Source organism: Vipera berus, assembly GCF_964194415.1.
Source record: "Vipera berus genome assembly, chromosome: W".
Classification (NCBI taxonomy): Eukaryota; Metazoa; Chordata; class Lepidosauria; order Squamata; family Viperidae; genus Vipera; species Vipera berus.
In genome coordinates this window covers 12402380-12421961 of record NC_138210.1, presented here as the reverse complement: position 1 = coordinate 12421961, position 19582 = coordinate 12402380, and the positions used below count along the sequence as shown (strand labels likewise).

General features: G+C 40.8%; 1 protein-coding gene and 1 pseudogene across 2 annotated transcripts; both read left to right on the top strand.

Moving 5' to 3' along the window:
* Positions 1–3344: 3344 nt before the first annotated feature.
* LOC308676846 (homeobox protein Hox-B6-like) lies at positions 3345–5956 on the top strand (annotated as a pseudogene). Its single transcript has 2 exons — positions 3345–3761; positions 5673–5956. The product of its transcript is annotated as a homeobox protein Hox-B6-like (transcript).
* Positions 5957–8721: 2765 nt separating this feature from the next.
* On the top strand, positions 8722–17353 carry LOC308676800 (homeobox protein Hox-B5-like; the record flags this gene model as incomplete). Its single annotated transcript, XM_081342830.1, is given in 3 exon segments — positions 8722–8882; positions 8884–9296; positions 17106–17353. Coding segments are annotated over 3 exon segments (822 nt in total).
* Between the last annotated feature and the right edge of the window lie 2229 nt (positions 17354–19582).

The window sequence follows — 19582 nt, the reverse complement described above, 5'->3', positions numbered from 1 at the left end:
AGGTCCCTAATATTTTCACAGTAATCAGAGGCAGAAGGAGGAGGAAAATTAATTAGAATTAGAAGAGAAGGAGAAGGTGGTAGCTGGCTAGGCATTAAAATGTTCTCATCTACAGTACCTACAGTATAATATCCAAGGTAATATTTAATAAAATATAGCAATAACATCAGGGATTATTTTGGCCCCAAAATTGATTATTGAAAACTGATACCTCACCATTACCACCACACACACATAACTTGAAACAGTACACTATACAGCAGATTTTCAAGTCATCTTCAGGTAATGATTTATTCTTTTACCAAGCTCTAAAATGAAAATACATCTATTACATTGAAAAGCAACTTCCAGAATGTGGGATGTGGGGAGAATTTTCCCCATATTTGTGCAACAAATAAGTACTAGAGCAGCACAAGTCAATCAGTGGCTTAATTTTTGAGTTTACATATTTTCAAATTTAAAGTTTCAAACATTTTGCAATTTTTAAAATGTTCCATCTGAATTGTCAAATTTGAGTGAACTTTGCTCCAATACACAAACAGGTTTGAAAAAGTCTGGGCTTTTCCCATTTTATTTTATTGTATTTATTATGTATTTCCACTTTAGCCATTTTCCATTCCATAAACCACCCTCTCCCAGACCAATGCCTGCACATCCACCCATCCATACTTTGTGCATTTCCAGTATCAGTTCTTAAGATTAGAAGTTCAGAAAGTAGCACATTTGCTCACTTAATTGGACAAATAGTCCATTCAGAGATTCTTGCTTATCTGTGAGATTTCCCTGTTTCTGAAGTGTTGTGCCGAATTTCAAATTAGTTGTAGGAAGGGGAGTTGCTCAGGTCTGCTTTTCTTACTCTTCTTCCTCCCAATTTTCTGTTTTTACACATCAGTAAAACACATCAAGTTAAAGTTAGGATCTACTCCACACACAAAGGAAAGGGAGGGGGGAGAGAATCCTCAGGAACAAAAATCAAAGACCAGGGCAGCCTGTATGTGTGTGTGTGTGTGTGTGTGTCTGCGCGCGTGAAAGAGACAAAGAGAAAAGGAACAAACAAAAATTACTCCCTTTGCCTGCAATTTCCTTCCATTCTAAAAGTTATATCACAGTAGTGTTGGGACCCTGTGGGTTTTTGTGTCATTAAAACTAAGGCTGGTAACAAATCAGATAGCAGTCCAGCATGCTTTGTGGTTCCATAATCTTAGATAAAATTTACATTGATCATTTTGCAGGGATGGCATTGCCCTGTAAATCCGGTCTGGGAGCAATTGAGCGGGTGTGGTGGTGAATTCTTAGGAGCAGATTGCACATCTGTAATGGAGGGATGGTAGAGAGGTAGCTTGGGTTACAGTTTCTCTTGTCCCAAAGTGCAGGCAAATCCCAAAGAGAAGTAGGGGTAGGGGTGAGTGTGGAAAGAGGTGTGTGTGTTTGCAGATTGGTGATGAAGGTGCTTCGAAGTTTTGGAGAATAGTGTACTTTAATGGGTGTTCTTGAGGAAAGATGAAAGATGAGATAGATGGATGGATTGAAGGATGGGTACGTGAGGAGGCAGGAAGAGAGAATGATGGCAAATTGATAGGCAGGGCAACTACGTAGCATTTTACAATTTGGAACTATTTCATTGTTGTAGAAGAAACTAAAGCATCTTTATAAGATTCCTTGAATACACATTTGCATACAAAAGAAGTAGAAGGGGGGAGGAAGAAGGGGCACATATGTATCAGCCTTAAACTATCTGCCACAACTGCACCAAAGGCAATTTTATAGCTGGAGGTCGAGGCTCGCCTGTCAAGTGTGAGAACTGGCCAGGCGAGGAGGAAGTCAAACGCCAAACTCCAGCCTTTGGATTTTTCAGCCCCTTCAGTTATCTTTTTAAAAAAGTTTTAAAACAGGCCAACGAACTAGGAGCAAGTTTAATTTTATTCCCGAATTTACTGCAAACTCAAACGTGCAATAGAAAGCCGGAATTTCCCCGCCGCCCTCTAAAGCTCATATCAGCCATCCTGACACCTCTCACCCCGGGACTATTCCCTGCTTGCTTTAATAATTTCCGACGTTCTGTGATCAATAAAGGGGGGGGGGGTGTTCTTGGCCGTCAGACCTGCCGCTGCCTTTAACTCTAACCAGTACAAAGATCCGGCCTGAAACGTAAAAACGCAAGAGGTTACCGTTCTTTGAAGCTACACTGGATGTCGTTGTAGCTCGAACAGCGCCAATGTGTTTCTCGGACTACCAAAACGGCGCCACAAACTTAAACGAGTAGGACTTGATTACATCCCAGGGATAAAATAGGCGCGCGAGGGTAGACGCACGTACCCATGAAGATAATTTAAAGGGGGAGTAGGGGGACCCGTGAAGATAATTTAAAGGGGGAGTAGGGGGATTGGAGATGCGGCAGGGAGAAGAAATTGTAACCCCCTCCCATGGATTCCCGGTCGTACCTCCCGAGCGGTTTAAAGTTCTTGTTAGGGAACAATGTCCGGGCTCAGAAGGTGCGCCAAGGGATACTCGCTAGAATTTTTTCCCTTCTCCAGGTCCAGCGACTGAGTGCTTAAACTGGATGTACAGTACAGGCTCCCCATTGAGCCCAAAGGTGTGTGGGGAGGAGGGAGATAATACACTTTCCCATCCTCCTCCTCCAAATACTTATTTTCAACTTGAAAAGTTTGGTGGCTTTCATATATTTCCCATGCTTTTCTCCTCTCTCTCCATGGTAGCAGCAAGAATAAGGTGACTTCTTCATACCGTTCACCTTTCTCATGTTTATTACTCCCAACAAAACTCCCAAATATCTTTTCCTAGATAATGAGTATGTGATAAATGGGGGCAGGGGAGAAAGGGAAGAGTGGTGTCTGTGTAAGGGGGGGGGGGCATTTCTGTTGTTTAAAGGTGATAGTGTTGATGGCAAAGGTGCTTTCACTGGTTTGTTCGGTGGGTGGGGTTTCCCCTGTGCAGAGTTAACCCCTCTAGGGTGCTATTTCGCAGCCTCCTGCCTCCTGCTATTGGTCAACTCGTGATCAGATGGTTCTCTTCCCTTATGTCCCTGGTTGGCACGCAGCCACCCCGCTTCAGCTAAAACCCAATCTCCCATATACTGCTAAACCGCTTGGGCTACAAAACGCAAAACAATCATAAAGAGCAAGGGAAAAAAGAGACGCTGTTCTTTATTATTATTATTATTATTATTATTATTATTATTATTATTATTATTATTATTATTATTATTATTATTAATAATAATAATAATAATAATAATAATAATAATAATAATAATAATAATAATAATAATAATAATAATAATAATAATAATAATAATAATAATAATAATAATAATAATATTTCCAATGAGTTATTTTGTTAACTCTACTTTTCCGGTGAGCTTAGCCTGGGGTCAAGAACCGTTCCTGGAACAGCTCCCCTTATATTCCATGGGCTGGCTACACGGATCCTTTAAGGTACTATCCCAACACTTATGGAACTGGGGGCGGTGGGGTCCAGGAGAAAGGTTACTCGGGCGCGCCTTACTACCAGCAAACTAACGGAGCTTACAACCGGCGTCCAACCCGCAATTACGGGACTTCTGGTTTTTACAGGGAGAAAGAGACAGACTGTTCTCTTTCGAGCCGAGTCTGTTCAGTTGGGCCAGGAACAAGCTCGGAAATCAGACTGCTCACAGACCAAGCACCTTTTCGGGAACAACGAGGATCAAGTGTGCTCCACGCCAGTGTACCCTTGGATGCAGAGGATTAATTCCTGCAATAGTAAGTTGCTTTCCCCTTCTCATTCTTCCCAATCACATTGACAGATGGCTACCCAGATAGAACAGGAAATGTTTTCCTTCTAATCCGAGGCTGCAGGCAGAAGAACCAAAAACTTCCTTCAAACTTTTTTTGCACTGCTTACATTGTGCTTCAAACAGAGACTACAGCCTAGCTTTGTTTGTTTTGTCATATTATCTACTGGAACTTCTCTTCAGTTAGTTCCTCTCTTTAGTCAACTTTCCGCCAGATTTATGGACTGAGTGGTTCTGTCTTGTAGAAGGCAATGTTAGAGGTTACTCACTAGGAACTATTTAGAAAGGTATCTTTGGCACTCACACTCATCTGTGCCCATGCTCATACACACACTGCAATTGTTCTCAAACTGACACACACACACACCCAATTTCAACTTCTCTAGAACACCCCACCCCCCACAATGACACACACCTGATACCCGGTGCCAATTCAACCAAGAGTCTGCAAACTAAGCCAGTTAAATGTCAGGAGGGCTTAAATATTTGAAGGGAGAGAGCTACATTTTTAAAGAAACTCAAGCATAATTGAATGCCTGCCTGAAGAGGAATTGTAGATAAGTTTTTGTTTCACTCACTCTCCCACCCTCTTTGTGATCAACTACTGCCTCCAGGTGCCATAATTTCCATAAACATTTGAAGAATGATACAGAGGTACCCACAGCTCTTCCACTAGGTACAGGGGTGCTGATTTTACATTCCAAAGGGAGAAGAAATTAAGGGAAATCAATAGAGAGGTAGGTAAGATAGGTAGAAAGATGTTTAGCTCAAGTTCTGGAATCTAAAGTAATTTGGGATGAAGGTGGGGAAGAGAATATAGAAATAAAAGTGAGGAGAGGGGATACTAAGCACCACATAATGGAAAGAAACTTGGTCAGAGATGGCTGCCCATTAGAAGAATGAAGAGAGGATAGGGTAGAAGAAATTCTTGACTTCAGACTGTACTTCTTTCCTAATGGAAATGTGGGAAAGAAGTGAATGGATAACCCTCTCAAAACAAAGCTTGCCAGCCTGCCATTGCACTCATACCTAAAAAAATGTATTCACTCTCTGCACCATTAACATTACAGTGGCTCCTAGATCCTCAACTATGTGAAGGAAGTATTCCTTTGTTTAAGTACCCCCCCCCCCAATATTAATTCACTTCCCATTCATGAGCTTTTGAGAAACCCACAGCCCTTTGAACTGCAGCAGGTAAGGAATGCCTGGGATTTACTCCCAAGCAAGTGTCCCATGGCAGCAATTTTAGTAGGTGTGAACACTGCTCAGGAGGGCACTTTTTAGTTTGCAGGGAGAGAAAGCTGGAGGGGGTCTTTGGGTGAGGAAGTAGTTCACTTAACTCCCCCCTCCCAACAAAACCAGAAAAGTAAGCTTCTGAGTTACATACAACTTTTTCCAAACTTTTTCCTTCCCCTTGTTGAAAAATATAAACACACAAACGAACAAAACGGAGATCATATGGTGCAGTGGCAAGTTTTCAAACTGAGCTATCTGGGTGCCCAGTGAGACTCAGCTAGAGAGCAGGTGAACAATATCCAGGAAGTGTATCCCCCAACTTTTCAGTTCAAATGGGGGTGCAGGATTATTCTGGAAAAAGTGGTATTCCCAAGTGCAAAGGGAAAAGCTACCCAGATAGGAGTGGGTTTGATTTTTCCTTGTATTATGCACAACATGGTTAGGGTTTTGATCACTGAGGGTTGGTTAACATTGCAAAGGGAGATTACTGCAGGGAATGGGTCTCTCCCCCCCCCCCTGCACACACACATACAACAGCAGCACACTGTGCACTCTGGCAAGTAGCATACCCATTGACATGCATAAGTGAAACTCTAGTAAATGTTCAGTAGCACATGCTTGTCTTCTTCTCCATCCCCACCAGATTCCTCCTTTGGGCCCAGTGGCAGGTGAGGGCGACAGACTTCTACCCACTACCAGACTCTGGAGCTGGAGAAAGAATTCCACTTTAACCGTTACCTGACCAGGTGCCAAGGCATCAAAATCACTCAAGCCCTGTGTCTGACAGAGCACCAGATAAAAATCTGGTTCCAGAACTGAAGGATGAAATGGAAAAAAGAAAACAAGCTCCTCAGCTCCACTCAGCTAAGCAGGGAGGAAGAGGAGAAACTGGGGTGGGGGGCAGAGAATGAGAGCCCAAATGAATAAATGAATGGGGAAGAAAACAAAATGCCAACAGTTGGGGAGCTCCAGAAATGGCAACCCCTCCTCTCCCCCCTCAAAAGGCACAACTGAGACACACATTTTTGTAAACTATCTGAGATTGTATGGCAGTGTTGTCCTTTTTGCAACCTCACTTGCCTTGGATTATTGAATTTGTCGTATCATAACCAAGTTTCTAATCTAATGTGTTTTCCCACCTTCTTTATTGCCACCTCACTTTGCCACAGATGGATTTGTGGTTGTTTTTTCCCCATTTACCTTTGGGTGCCCTCCTTAGGATTCTTGCTAATGCTTTAAGCAGAGGTGCTGCAATATGTGTCAGGTTTGGCATTATCTGATTGTCTTTATTTTGTAAAACAGAAGTGTCATGCACAATTTTACTTATTTGTTTGCTTTGTTATATAAAAATAAGTTAATCAAGCCCTGGGTTCTTTGTCATTTAAGGTTTTCTGTTTTAAGCAAAATTATATTAAAAAGGAACAGTTGCAACCTAAAAAGTATGGTGGATTTTTGAAGTTTTTGCCGAAAAAAAATTGTTTTAGTACAATTTGTACAGTGTTGTGTTTGTAGTTTGTATTAGCTATGGAGATTTTAAAAGTCCCATAAAAACATGAAAAAACAAATACATTGAGAAAAACACTTGCTATGTTCATAATTTAGGACATGTCTTCCCTTTCCCCACATCCTTTCTGAGGAATATATCTACCCTCATGAGGTTTGTGGTTGGAAAAAAAAAGGAATTTAAAAATTCCTGCTTTAAAAAACCCCCACATTATTTCCTTAATCTGAACAGGCATGCAATTCCTTAAACATTACAGAAGTTAGAGGGTGAAAGATTTATTCACACACACACTTCCACTTCCTCAGCCTAAACTGAAAGACCTTTTCACTAAGAATATATTGGAGCTCACATTTAACTTTAATATGGATTTTTATTGTTTACAGCTCAAAAACGTTATGTGGGGAGCATAGCACATATAAAAGAAACAGGCATAATTCTCTTTCCCATTCTACATCTGCTAAAATGTACTGTACATAATGTTTTCATAGCCTTTCTCAAACATTGACTCAAGTTCCTGTTAGGTAAATTCTCCCAGTCCCCTTCAAAAAATCCTATAACCAGCCTTAACATCTCAAAATTAAGCTAAAATATGAGACTGTGGACTATGAATGTTCTGTGCTCAAAATTAACAGAAAGGTGTTAAATAACCAAATTTAAAATAAAATTTAAATGGTATTTTAAAAAGAAGAGATCCTTAAATCTATTTTCTTATATAATTCTGTCTTCCTTTCTTACCTAAGGAAGCTTAACTATTCTTTGCTGTTGCTCTTAGCAAACTGTTAACAATTATCCCTGGTTTGTTTGTTTTTACTATTTTATATTTTCTGAATTTGTCTCATCCCAAATGCACAAGTATAAATGCATGATTTCCTTCCCACCTCAAATCAGCCCAGATCTGATGAAATAATATGAAATAATCTATTCAGAACTCTTGCACAGCTGCAGAATATTCTTATTGCTACACTTTTTAGTAGCTGTGATTATTATGATTATGCCAGTTTCAATATGGCTCCTAATTTTCAGTGAACTTCAAGCTGGGTTTTGTAAATTCTTGTAAGGTGGCAGAAGAATGGAAAAGAAAACATAATAGGGCTGGGGAAAAAAGCATTCCAAGTGTTAACCAATCTGGCCTATCATTATAAGATTGACCACTACCAAGCATTTTTAGTAATTTAAATGAAAGATGAGGACCCCCTTTATTTGAAACAGTTGCCTCAAGAGATTGCCATTTCTACAATTCGTCATGCTGCTAATTATTTGAAAAAAACCAGATAATGTCAATATAAGCTGAATCTCCCTGTCTGTTGTTTGCACTGGTATTGAACAGTAGGAATAATACTTTGATGATAGTGCAAAAAAACGTCCAAGCAGTAGTTTTGATGCTGATAGTGATACCTAAGTAGGAGATGCAAATAAAAAAATGTGGAAAGGAAAGGAGAACTGTCTTGATTTTCATCCAGATTTGCTGTGCATATCCCTTTCTAATATCAAAGCAAAACAGCACTGAAATTGTTATTTACTATTAAACAACTATTATTCATAATAGTAATAGCAACAATTCTATGGTGCATATACTATGACAAGAAAATTTCTTTTCTGCATTAGAAAAGCATGATCTGCTTAGGAAGAAAGAGAGAAAGTAGAGAAACAAAGATGGAAACTACACGTTTGGGAGGGAAATATTTTATTTCTAGAAAAGTCAGGCCACAAAAACTGAGAGCTTTACTACCGTACTTAAAAAAAGGTGAGGTAACCTCCCTGTCGGCTATTTTTCATTTGCCCAGGAGGTGGCGCACAAGGCCAAAAAGGAGCAATCTGTGCTCGCTATTTCCTCCCCCTTCTTTCCTTCCTTCCTTCCTCCCTCCCTCCCTCCCTCCCTCTTTGGAAGCTGCGCATTGACATAGGCTTAACGATTCCCGGATCGCCATTATTTGTAACCATAGAGCGTGAATTGCCTCGAGGTCATCCGTGAGAATTTACGACTGGTCAACAAAAGCACGTGATTCTCAAACGCACCCCCCCCCACACACACACACACAAACACACCACCCCCATATTTGGCCTCATACATAGCAAAAACGAAGTACAGTGCATCGCTATAATTCATTAATACATCATAAATCCTCAAGCATGGGGGCTATAACCACCACGAGCCCCACAAATCAAGCCCTCCAAAATACAAACCCAAATGAGTTCTTACTTTGTAAATTCGTTCTCAGGACGCTATCCTAATGCCCCAGACTATCAGCTGTTAAATTATGGGGCCGGCAGTTCCATGGACGGATCCTATAGAGATCCAGGCAACATGCACGCCGGCTCTTACGGGGGATACAACTACAATGGAATGGATCAGCCTATCAGCCTTCTCCTTCTCCAGCCAAATTGGAGCGGTTGGGGAGACCTCTCGCGCCTTCCCTGCCCAGGCAGCGTCCGAAAGCAGGTTCAGACAGGCGTTCGGCTGCTCCTTGTCCTCTCCCGAATACCTCCCTTGCACCAGCAGCACCAGTAGTAGCAGCGGCGGCGACGGTGGCGAAAGCCATGGAGGCAAGACAGCTGGGTCCTTCCCCGCCGACCAGGTAGCTTCTGTCGGTGCAGTTAGCGCCACCGCATTTGCCAAAACAGACGAAACCAGCGCGTCCTCGGGAACAGCCAACAGCAACGGCGCCCGAGCTCAGACGGAGCCGATTGCCACCTCCACACCGGCCACGGAAGGACAAAGCCCGCAGATATTCTCCTGGATGCGAAAGCTTCATATTAGCCGCGGTACAAACTTGCTCCTTTTTAATTTGGCTGGGGGTGATCCATGGGATGCGTGCCTGCACCTGTCCATCTGTTTGTCTCTCTCTGCGCGCGCGCGCACACGCGTACTTATAGGGCGCAGGATTTTGGCAGGGCATATTTGCTTTGGGCGATGAGAGAAGGAATTCAATCGCGTCTTGAAACCACTTTCCTATCTCCTCTACAAATGAAACTCAAAAAATTAGAATATCGTGCAAAAGTTCATTTATTTCAGTAATGCAACTTAAAAGGGGAAACTAATATATGAGATAGACTCATTACATGCAAAGCAAGATAGTTCAAGCTGTGATTTGTCATAATTGTGATGATTATGGCGTACAGCTCATGAAAACCCCAAATCCACAATCTCAGAAAATTAGAATATTGTGAAAAGGTGCAATATTCTAGGCTCAAAGTGTCCCACTCTAATCAGCTAATTAAGCCATAACACCTGCAAAGGGTTCCTGAGCCTTTAAATGGTCTCTCAGTCTGGTTCAGTAGGAATCACAATCATGGGGAAGACTGCTGACCTGACAGTTGTGCAGAAAACCATGATTGACACCCTCCATAAGGAGGGAAAGCCTCAAAAGGTAATTGCAAAAGAAGTTGGATGTTCCCAAAGTGCTGTATCAAAGCACATTAATAACAACAACTTTATTGATTAGCCCTTGGGCCATATCAAAGTGCAAAGTTCCAGCAACAAACCGTCACCAAAACTTGATAAAAGCAATCCAAAATGGAATTTGATAAAATACAATTTAAAATGGGATTAAAATAAAATACAATTTAAGATGAAATAGTAATAAAATACAATCTAAAATGAAATTGTAATAATGTACAATAATTTAAGATATAGATAAAATATGATAACATTATATTTCGGAGTCGCCCTTGCAATCTACCCCAATCAGTCCCACATATGCAGATCTTAACCGGATCATTTTGTTTAAATACTGTGCTATGTTAAATGTTATTTTCAAGTTCTGACCGGACATAAGATACGTTATTTTGATATGGGGATCCCAATGGGTCATTCGTTTGGTATATAGACCAAGATACCTGTCTCTCACCCTCTTATACAGACAACAGTCAAATAGGATGTGAGCCAGGTCCTCTACCTCTGCCGCTCCGCAAATGCAGAGACGCTCTTTGTACAGTATAGCATGAAATCTCCCATATCTGACCATTGTGTCAAGCTGTTCGAATCTCACTCTCGTAAATATCTCCCTAAGATGTTTTGGGAGTTGTAACTTCAAATAACTGTCCACTTGAAAAGTACATTTGTATTAAGTTACCCACCTTACTAAGGATAGCTATATCAGTTTGTGCTTCTATATCCTTAATTCTTTGGGCAACTCTTTTTTTAGATTGTTCTCCTGTTACGCAAGAGACAGGAAGGCCACAGCTTCTTACAAAGTTTGTTAGTTTGGTGATCCAGGAGATTTGTGATTGTAGTTTTATTTGCTCTAGTAGGCATAATTTGGGGAGTCTATCAGTCTCCATTTCATTAAATTTGCACCAGTAGTTATAAGCTCTAATTTTAGATAATGCCTGAATTGTATGAATTCCCAATTCAGCTCTAACTGCTGCAGCAGATGTTCTTGGATCTACACCCAAAATACATCTCAAATGCTGGGACTGTGTTCTAAAACTGTGGTTGAGTAAAGACCCCAAATTTCTGCTCTGTACAAGAGCATTGTTGTAACCTTAGCCTTATAAACCTTGAGTAATGGAGCTAGGGACCCTGGGTAACTATGGTTCTTTAGTTTGAGCAATAAATTCAAACGGGCTTTTGCTCTAAATGTACTCCGTTGATGATGGCAGGCCCAAGATCCAGTCTTGGAAAATGTTACTCCCAAATATACAAAGGTGCTCAATATACAAATATACAAACCTGCTCAATTGGTTCACCATCTAATTGCCACTTATGTCTCTGATGGTTTCTTCCAAACACCATTATTTTCGATTTAGATTTGCTAATGATTAGGGAGTTATCCTGGCAATAAGAGCTGAATCTTCTTAATAGCCTATGTAATCCTACTTGTGAGTATGATAATAAAATCATATCATCAGCATAAAGCAAGCTGTTGCAGTAAGTGTTTAGGTCAGGATCATCGGCATGTGTACCATGGTATCCTTCATTAACCCTGGCAAGTCATTGATGTATAAATTAAATAATAATGGGGCCAGGATACACCCTTGCCTTATCCCTTTATTTGTGTGAATCCTGTTAGTCAGGGCCCCATTAACCCCATACCGCACCCTCAAACAGGTACTTGTGTAAAGGGCTTTAATCAAAGCCAGGAGTCTGGGTTCTATTTTAAGGGATGTCAATTTACTCCATAGTACGTCTCTATTTACCATATCAAATGCTGCTGTAAGGTCTATAAAAGCAGCAAACGGGTCTCCTCTTATAGGCATATTTGGCAATTAGATGGTTCAAGACAAAGCAGTTATCAATAGTAGATCTGTTTTGTCTAAAACCTGCTTGTTCTTCTGTGAGGATGTTGTTTTCCTCTACCCAGATTTCAATTCTGTTCAAAAGGTACCTAGCATATATTTTTGCTACAATGTCAATCAGGCTGATGGGCCTATAATTACTAGGATCCTTTTTATTCCCTTTTTTATATATGGGGACAACTATTGCCATCTTCCACCCATCTGGTATATGGCAGGTGTTATTTATGTGTGTAAAAGACCTGCTAATACAGGGCCTCACCAGTTGGGAAATTTCTTAAATAATTCTGCTGGTAAAAAATCCTCGCCTGGGGCTTTATTGCTCTTTAAGCTTTTAATGATGGACTGTATCTCCTTTTGTGAGACTGGTGGCCAAAGGGGGAGAGTTCTAGGATTTACCAAATCACTGTTTAAAAATAATTTCTTTACCGGTTCGGTGGGGGCAAACAAGCACTGATAATAATTCTCCCTGTCCGCAGCAGAGATTGGTATGTCAAATGCAAATCTCCGTTCCTTCAGGATACCTGCTACAGAGTGCCAAAATAATACTGAATTATGACTTCTGGCAGCCAACTCAAGTTCTGACCAGATTGAAATGGCAAAACGTTTTTTCTTTAATGTTATAGTTTTTTTATATTCCCTTCTTGTGTGCAGCATCTTAGCTTGTATATGGGCAGTAGGATTCCTCTGGGCAAGCCTCATGGCTGCCTTCAATTTCTTTTTCTGTCGCTGGCAATCAGGATCAAACCAGCGAGGTCTACCCACTTGGGCTCTTTTTGTAGTAGGTTTAACTGTTAGATGTTTCTTCAGTATGTTACAAAGACTGGAGAATGCATTGAAGGCTGACATCCAGTCAGTAGTAGATGACTGTATTGTTCTAGCCCACTTAGTAGTATTCTCTGTTTTAAGGCATTCTAATATTGCCTTAGTATCAACTTTGGCCCAAATTAACCTTTTATTTTGGGTCACCTCTACTTTTTTGGTGAGCCATCTGTCAGCCATGTTATATGGTCTTAAATCTGAGCAGCCTCGCAATGTCACACTTACAGGCTGATGGTTGCTATTGTCGCTAAGGTGTACTGTGACCTCTGAGAAGAGGTCAGCCTTCTCTAGACACACAAAAGAGATCCAGTACAGTACTTGAATTGGCTGAGTGGTATGTATAAGGGTATGTATAATTCTTGTCCTTACCTCCCAAAATTTGGAGATTACCCTTAAAAATTAAGGAGACCAGGAGCAGGCCAGCGGCATTACTTTTACAGTCTCTCGAGAGCCACTGAGGATGGTTATCAAAGAACTCCCCTGGGATTCCCTTCTTCTGGGCAAGCTCATACAGAGAGGGACCCAGTCTAGCGTTCAGATCTCCTAATACCACTATGGACTGAGGGTACAGTATAGATATATCTTCTAAGATAACTTCCAAGCCCATCCAATATTCAGAATTATAGTGCTGGGATGTGCTTGGAGGAATGTACACATTTACCAATATTAACTCAAACTGGTCATATTCAAATTTGACAGCTAGAAAGTACAGATACTTATCGTTATATAATTTCTCTCCCTGCCATTGCAACTCTTGCTTTATAAGAATGCATAGCCCACCAGAGGGTCTCCCTTTGTTCTTTGTTTTTAGGGCTGGGGAGGCCCATCCCTGAAAGCCTGGCAATTGTACTGGTTCGTCCACTTCGGTTAGCCAGGTTTCTTGAAAGGCTATTACGTCAAATCTAGAGAGAAAGCTCATTAGTCCACTATCAACCATCCCTTTCCAGCCAGCTATGTTCCAGGTCATCAACTGTATGGGGTTCTCAGAGGCAAGGTGGTCTGGCTTGGTTGACTGGCTAGATGGTAAAAATGCCAGATGTCAACTTGACATTGGAGCTGGGTCAATATCATCTAAGCTTCCCATATAAACACAGTTGTTGTGAGGTTCGATATTTCTCCTCATGGGTTGCAGAACTTGTTGTTGCTCCTCTATATCTCGGTTGCCAGTGTGCCTCTGCTCTTGCTCCAAGAATGATTTTTTTCCAATGGGCAGGTACTCTGGCTTAAGTCTATAAATGTAGATTTATGTCCATTTTTGGAGGGGCATGGCTGAGGGTTCATCTTGTGGAAAGATGTTGTGGGAACCTCTAAGTCAAATGAGGATGTAAGCTGGATTATGTCCTTAGTGTTTGTCAGCTTAGGGGGCACTGTGTGATGAAGCCCTTTGTCTTTCAGTTGTTTCTCAGAGGCTGGGTCAGTCAGTGTAGTTACCCCACTCTCAGCCTGTGTGACAACATCTTTTTTACTGTTGAGGTAAAGGCAGATTGTTGATTAAATATCTTGTCACAAGGTTGCGTGGTTAGTGGAGCCAAATTAAATAGAGGCTTTGCTGTAGATTGAGTTGTTGTCAGTGCCTCTTTTAGGTCATCCAATCTTTGAATGATGTTAACTTGCTCAGGTTCTGACAATGCACTGAATAGGTCAATCAACATTTCCTCTGGCACATCCTCAGCAGTTCCTGCAGCTGTGGGTAACACAGTTCGTATATTGCTTCTTTGCTTTCTCAGGGTCAGTTCAGTTGCAGCAGCCTCAGGCTTAGTAGTGTGAGGGCTGTTGCAGCCTAGATTTAAAGTGACAGTTCCCTCTTTGTGACGCTGTTTCAGGAGTGGGCACACTTTTTCTGAGCAAAAGACCCTTATTAGAAATATTGAGAAAATGCTCAGAAAGGGCTTCATTCTGAAGAGCATGGAGGGAATTGTGGGCTGCTTGAACGATAGGAGAATTCTCATACATTGTGTTCTTGCTGGCAGCCACTCTGCATGTAGTAGATCTATCAGAGTGAATTCACAGCAGAGCAGCTGGCTCAGGGACAGCCTAATAGCTTCTCTATTGCTCCAACGCCCTCTATTTACTCTCTTGTCATAAATTTGCAAAGTAACCTGGTTAGTTTGCAGACTGTAGTTATATTGGTCATCTCTTAGACCTTTGCCTGATTGAGTGTTTTCTCTGTAGGTGTTCAAATTTTTGGGAGGAGAACAAGGTCCTTCTCTAGTTTCATTTTCTGAGTTAGCCATCCCATGTCTGTCCATGGTTATCCTCCCAAGTCCTTCTACAGTATTTGGGTGGCTCCTAACAAACTTTGCAAAAGATTCTTTCAGGCAGTCGACCTTATTTATGACAATTGACAAGAGATCATATATTGAGTTTACAGTTTGAGCTGTAAGCAAACATTGTCTAGAGAGGAAGTCTGTCACATTTTCCCCCTTCTAATTTGCTACATCTCCCTCCTGTGCAAAAAAGGCTGTTGCCGGGTTCCAAGGAGGGGAGCCATTCTCCGAGAGGGAGGAGGACAACTCCACACGCTGTCTGCTCTCCAGTTCGGTTTGTAAGTCCCATTCCAATGAGTCACATAAATTAAATTTATCTGATAAGGTGCCTGCGAATGAGTTACTTACTGGAGCAGACTGTCTGTTTGCAATATAATCCTCCATTTTCTGCTGCTTCAAAGGCTTGGATATACTTTCTGCTGCAGAGTGCTGTCTCTTCCTTTTCCCCATTCAGGTTTGTTAAAACAGGTTTAAAAATAAGTTTAAAACTATGGTTTAAAAGGTTAAAATGGGTTAAAAATGGGTTTAAAAAGTTAAAAAGGGGTAGGTTAAAATACAATATTAAAAGAGGTTAAAAAGTTAAAATAAAAATAAAGTAAAATAAAATAAAACTTTTACTTTTGGAGGACCTCTTTTCACATTAATAGAAAGTTATGTGGAAGGGAAAAGTGTGGAAGAAAAAGGTGCACAAGCAGCAGGGATGACCGCAGCCTGGAGAGGATTGTCAGGAAAAGGCCATTCAAGAGTCAGTGCATCAAGAGCCACCACACACAGACGGATCCTGGACATGGGCTTCAAATGTCGTATTCCTCTTGTCAAGCTGCTCATGAACAACAAACAACATCACAAGCATCTTACCTGGGCTAAAGAAAAACAGACCTGGTCTGTTGCTCAGTGGTCCAAAGTCCTCTTTTCTGATGAGAGCAACTTTTGCATCTCATTTGGAAACCAAGGACCCAGAGTCTGGAGGAAGAATGGAGAGGCACACACTGCAAGATGCTTGAAGTCCAGTGTGAAGTTTCCACAGTCTGTGTTGATTTGGGGAGCCATGTCATCTGCTGGTGTTGGTCCACTGTGGTTCATTAAGTCCAGGGTCAACGCAGCCGTCTACCAGGAGATTTTGGAGCACTTCATGTTTCCTTCCGCAGATGAGCTTTATGGGGATGCTGACTTCATTTTCCAGCAGGACCTGGCACCTGCCCACACTGCCAAAAGCACCAAAACCTGGTTCAATGACCGTAGGATTACTGTGCTTGATTGGCCAGCAAACTCGCCTGACCTGAACCCCATAGAGAATCTATGGGGCAATGCCAAGAGAAAGATGAGAGACATGAGACCGAACAATGCAGAAGACCTGAAGGCCGCTATTGAGGCATCCTGGTCTTCCATAACACCTCAGCAGTGCCACAGGCTGATAGTTTCCATGCCACGCCGCATTGAGGCAGTAATTGCTGCAAAAGGGGCCCAAACCAAGTACTGAGTACATATGCATGCTTATACTTTTCAGAGGTCCGATATTGTTCTATGTACAGTCCTTGTTTTATTGATTGCATGTAATATTCTAATTTTCTGAGATTGTGGATTTGGGGTTTTCATGAGCTGTACGCCATAATCATCACAATTATGACAAATCACGGCTTGAACTATCTTGCTTTGCATGTAATGAGTCTATCTCATATATTAGTTTCCCCTTTTAAGTTGCATTACTGAAATAAATGAACTTTTGCATGATATTCTAATTTTTCGAGTTTCACCTGTAGATTCCCTTTTCTGTTTGCTTTCAGTTTCTGTTTCTTTGTCTACAGTATTCAACTCTTAAGACAATGTTTCTTCTCTTTCAAAAAAAAACAAAAAAAATCCAGGTTCCCTCCGTTTTTTAAAAATAGAGTTTTCATCAGTATGGCAAAAATCATGCCATAAAGTTATATATAGAAAGAGACAAGGAAAGAAATGGGAAAGAAAATGTGAGGGGTTAAAAAAGAAATGTTGCTTGGTGCACAGATGGGTCTGTCAACCGCCACTGCCTCCTCCGCCCCACATTTCCCTGTCCGCAGGGGTGAAATGCGACTGTGACCACGACTCTCTGCCTCTGCCTTCACCCAGCCCTTCGCCTGGGGCGTTTCTAACGCTACCAAGGAGGAAACAGTTGAATGCACAGTCTCTCGTTCTCTTTCTGTGTCTGTGATCTAAAAAGAGAAACCAGGCCAACAGAAGGCAGTTTCTCCCATGTCTTGTTATTATCATTCAGATATGACCGGACCGGATGGCAAACGAGCCCGAACGGCGTATACTAGCTACCAGACCTTGGAGCTGGAGAAGGAGTTTCACTTTAACCACTACCTCACACGCAGAAGGCGAATAGAAATAGCCCACGCTTTGTGCCTCTCCGAAAGACAGATAAAAATCTGGTTCGAAAACAGGCGAATGAAGTGGAAGAAAGATGAGAAACTCAAAAGTATGAGCTTAGCATCTGGTGGCAGCACTTTTCAGCCATAAATTATATCAACCAGGAATATAAGAAATGAGGAGGGGCAGGAAATAAAGTTTAAAACAAGCCAGCAAACGAAAAGCAACAGCCAGCTTTGTTTTAGTTAAGTTTAGTTAAATACTGTAAAATGAAGCACTTTCCATTCAGCATGCTGTTGATATTATGGCTCCTTGCATAGTCAGGCAGTTGTTTGGACTGGATTTGGCATTTATATCCATCTATTGAATAATAATAACAACAACAACAAAATACAAAGACCTACAAATAGAAATAGAAAGACTGTGGCAAAGGCAAGCAAGGGTAGTACCAATAGTAATAGGCACCTTAGGTGCAGTTCCAAAACAACTGGAGCATCACTTGAACACCATTGACATTGACAAATTCACCATCAGTCAGTTGCAAAAGGCACCTTTTCTCGGAATAGCTTACATCCTGCAAAGATACACCATCAAACATCAACATTTGCCTATCCCAGGTCCTTGGGAAGGATTAGATAGATGGATAAAAATTCCAAATCCAGTCTGAACATCTGGCTGACTGTGTGATGATCAATAAATAAATATAATAATAATAATAATAATAATAATAATAATAATAATAATAATAATAATAATAATAATAATAATAATGATGATGTGGGTACTATTATTCAATCATTGTGTCCTTTGCTGCAATCACCCCCTTAAAAGATAAAATCCAGAGGCTTTTTTTCTTTTTTCTTTCTGTCTTTTAATGTGTGCTTTTTAAATGTTATAGCTTGTTTATAAGCTAGCACAGGGAAGGAAAGATGGGTTCTTAAAAGTTGACAACTTTGTGGGGAATCCTACCTCTTTTCCTTCTACTCAAGTATGGGGGCTTCTGCAGTTCAGTAGCAGGAAAAAGAAAAGAAAGAAAATTAAAAACCATCAACCACAACAAACCTTTTTTAAAAAGAACCTTTATATCTCTATATAAGCTCATGTATTTGTCTTTGATTGGACCAACAGTAGTGTGTTTAAAATGTTTGTAAATACTAGAAATATTTCTAGTGATTAAAAGGAAATTTTAGTGGGCAGGGTGAATTCAGTGTTCTGTGTGTCTGAACGGGCATTTGTCATGTCTAGCTGCCTGTTCCCCTCCTTGTCAAGACGCTGTTCACTGTTCTGTTCCCTGTTTGTATTGGTTTGTAGCCTTAACTTGAAGTCAAATAAACATTTCTCCTGGCCAGAAAAATAGTGCCCTTCTTTGCATTTCTTTATTCCACCATATTCACAAATCATAGCATTAAAGTTACTCAACATAAAAATCTGCATTTTAAAAAGACACTCAAAAGTGTGTTCTCTTCCCCATGGTACAAGCCAGCTGCCAGGTTCTCCTCAGGGGTCTTTGTCCTTCTCCCACTTCCCTAAAATCTCTACTGAGGCAAGGATACAAAATCATCCTCTGTACTGAACTCAGAAAGAAAGAGAAGAAACTGGTGGTTCAGTTCTCAAAACCTCCTTTCCTTCCTTACAGGTGAAACTCAAAAAATTAGAATATCGTGCAAAAGTTCATTTATTTCAGTAATGCAACTTAAAAGGGGAAACTAATATATGAGATAGACTCATTACATGCAAAGCAAGATAGTTCAAGCCGTTGTGAGATTTAAAAGCCCAAAATCTTATACTCACAACTCGAAGACAAGTCTGGTTAACAAAGGCAAAGATTTATTGAAAAGAAAATTGAAAATAATAAAATAAAGAAGAAAGCGTTTGCAAATGCGGCCTCTTAGACCCTTCCCAAGTTGGATTGGGTTCAAAGAGCGCACTGAGCAAGTTTCAAACTAGGCATTTATACTTTCTTTTCTCGATACATGCCCCCCTAAGAAACTTAAGTTAGTCTTTGAAGTCATATAATAATAATAATAATAATAATAATAATAATAATAATAATAATAATAATAATAATAATAATAATAATAATAATAATAATAATAATATATAAAGTTGGAAGGGACCTTGGAGGTCATCTAGTCCAACCCCCTGCTCAGGCAGGAAACCCTATACCATTTCAGGCAAATGGCTGTCCAGTCTCTTCTTAAAAACCTCCAGTGTTGGAGCATTCACCACCTCTGGAGGCAGGTTGTTCCACCGGTTAATTGTTCTAACTGTCAGGAAGTTTCTCCTTAGTTCTAGGTTGCTTCTCTCCTTGACTAGTTTCCATCCGTTGCTTCTTGTCCTGCTTTCAGGTGCTTTGGAGAATAGCTTGACTCCCTCTTC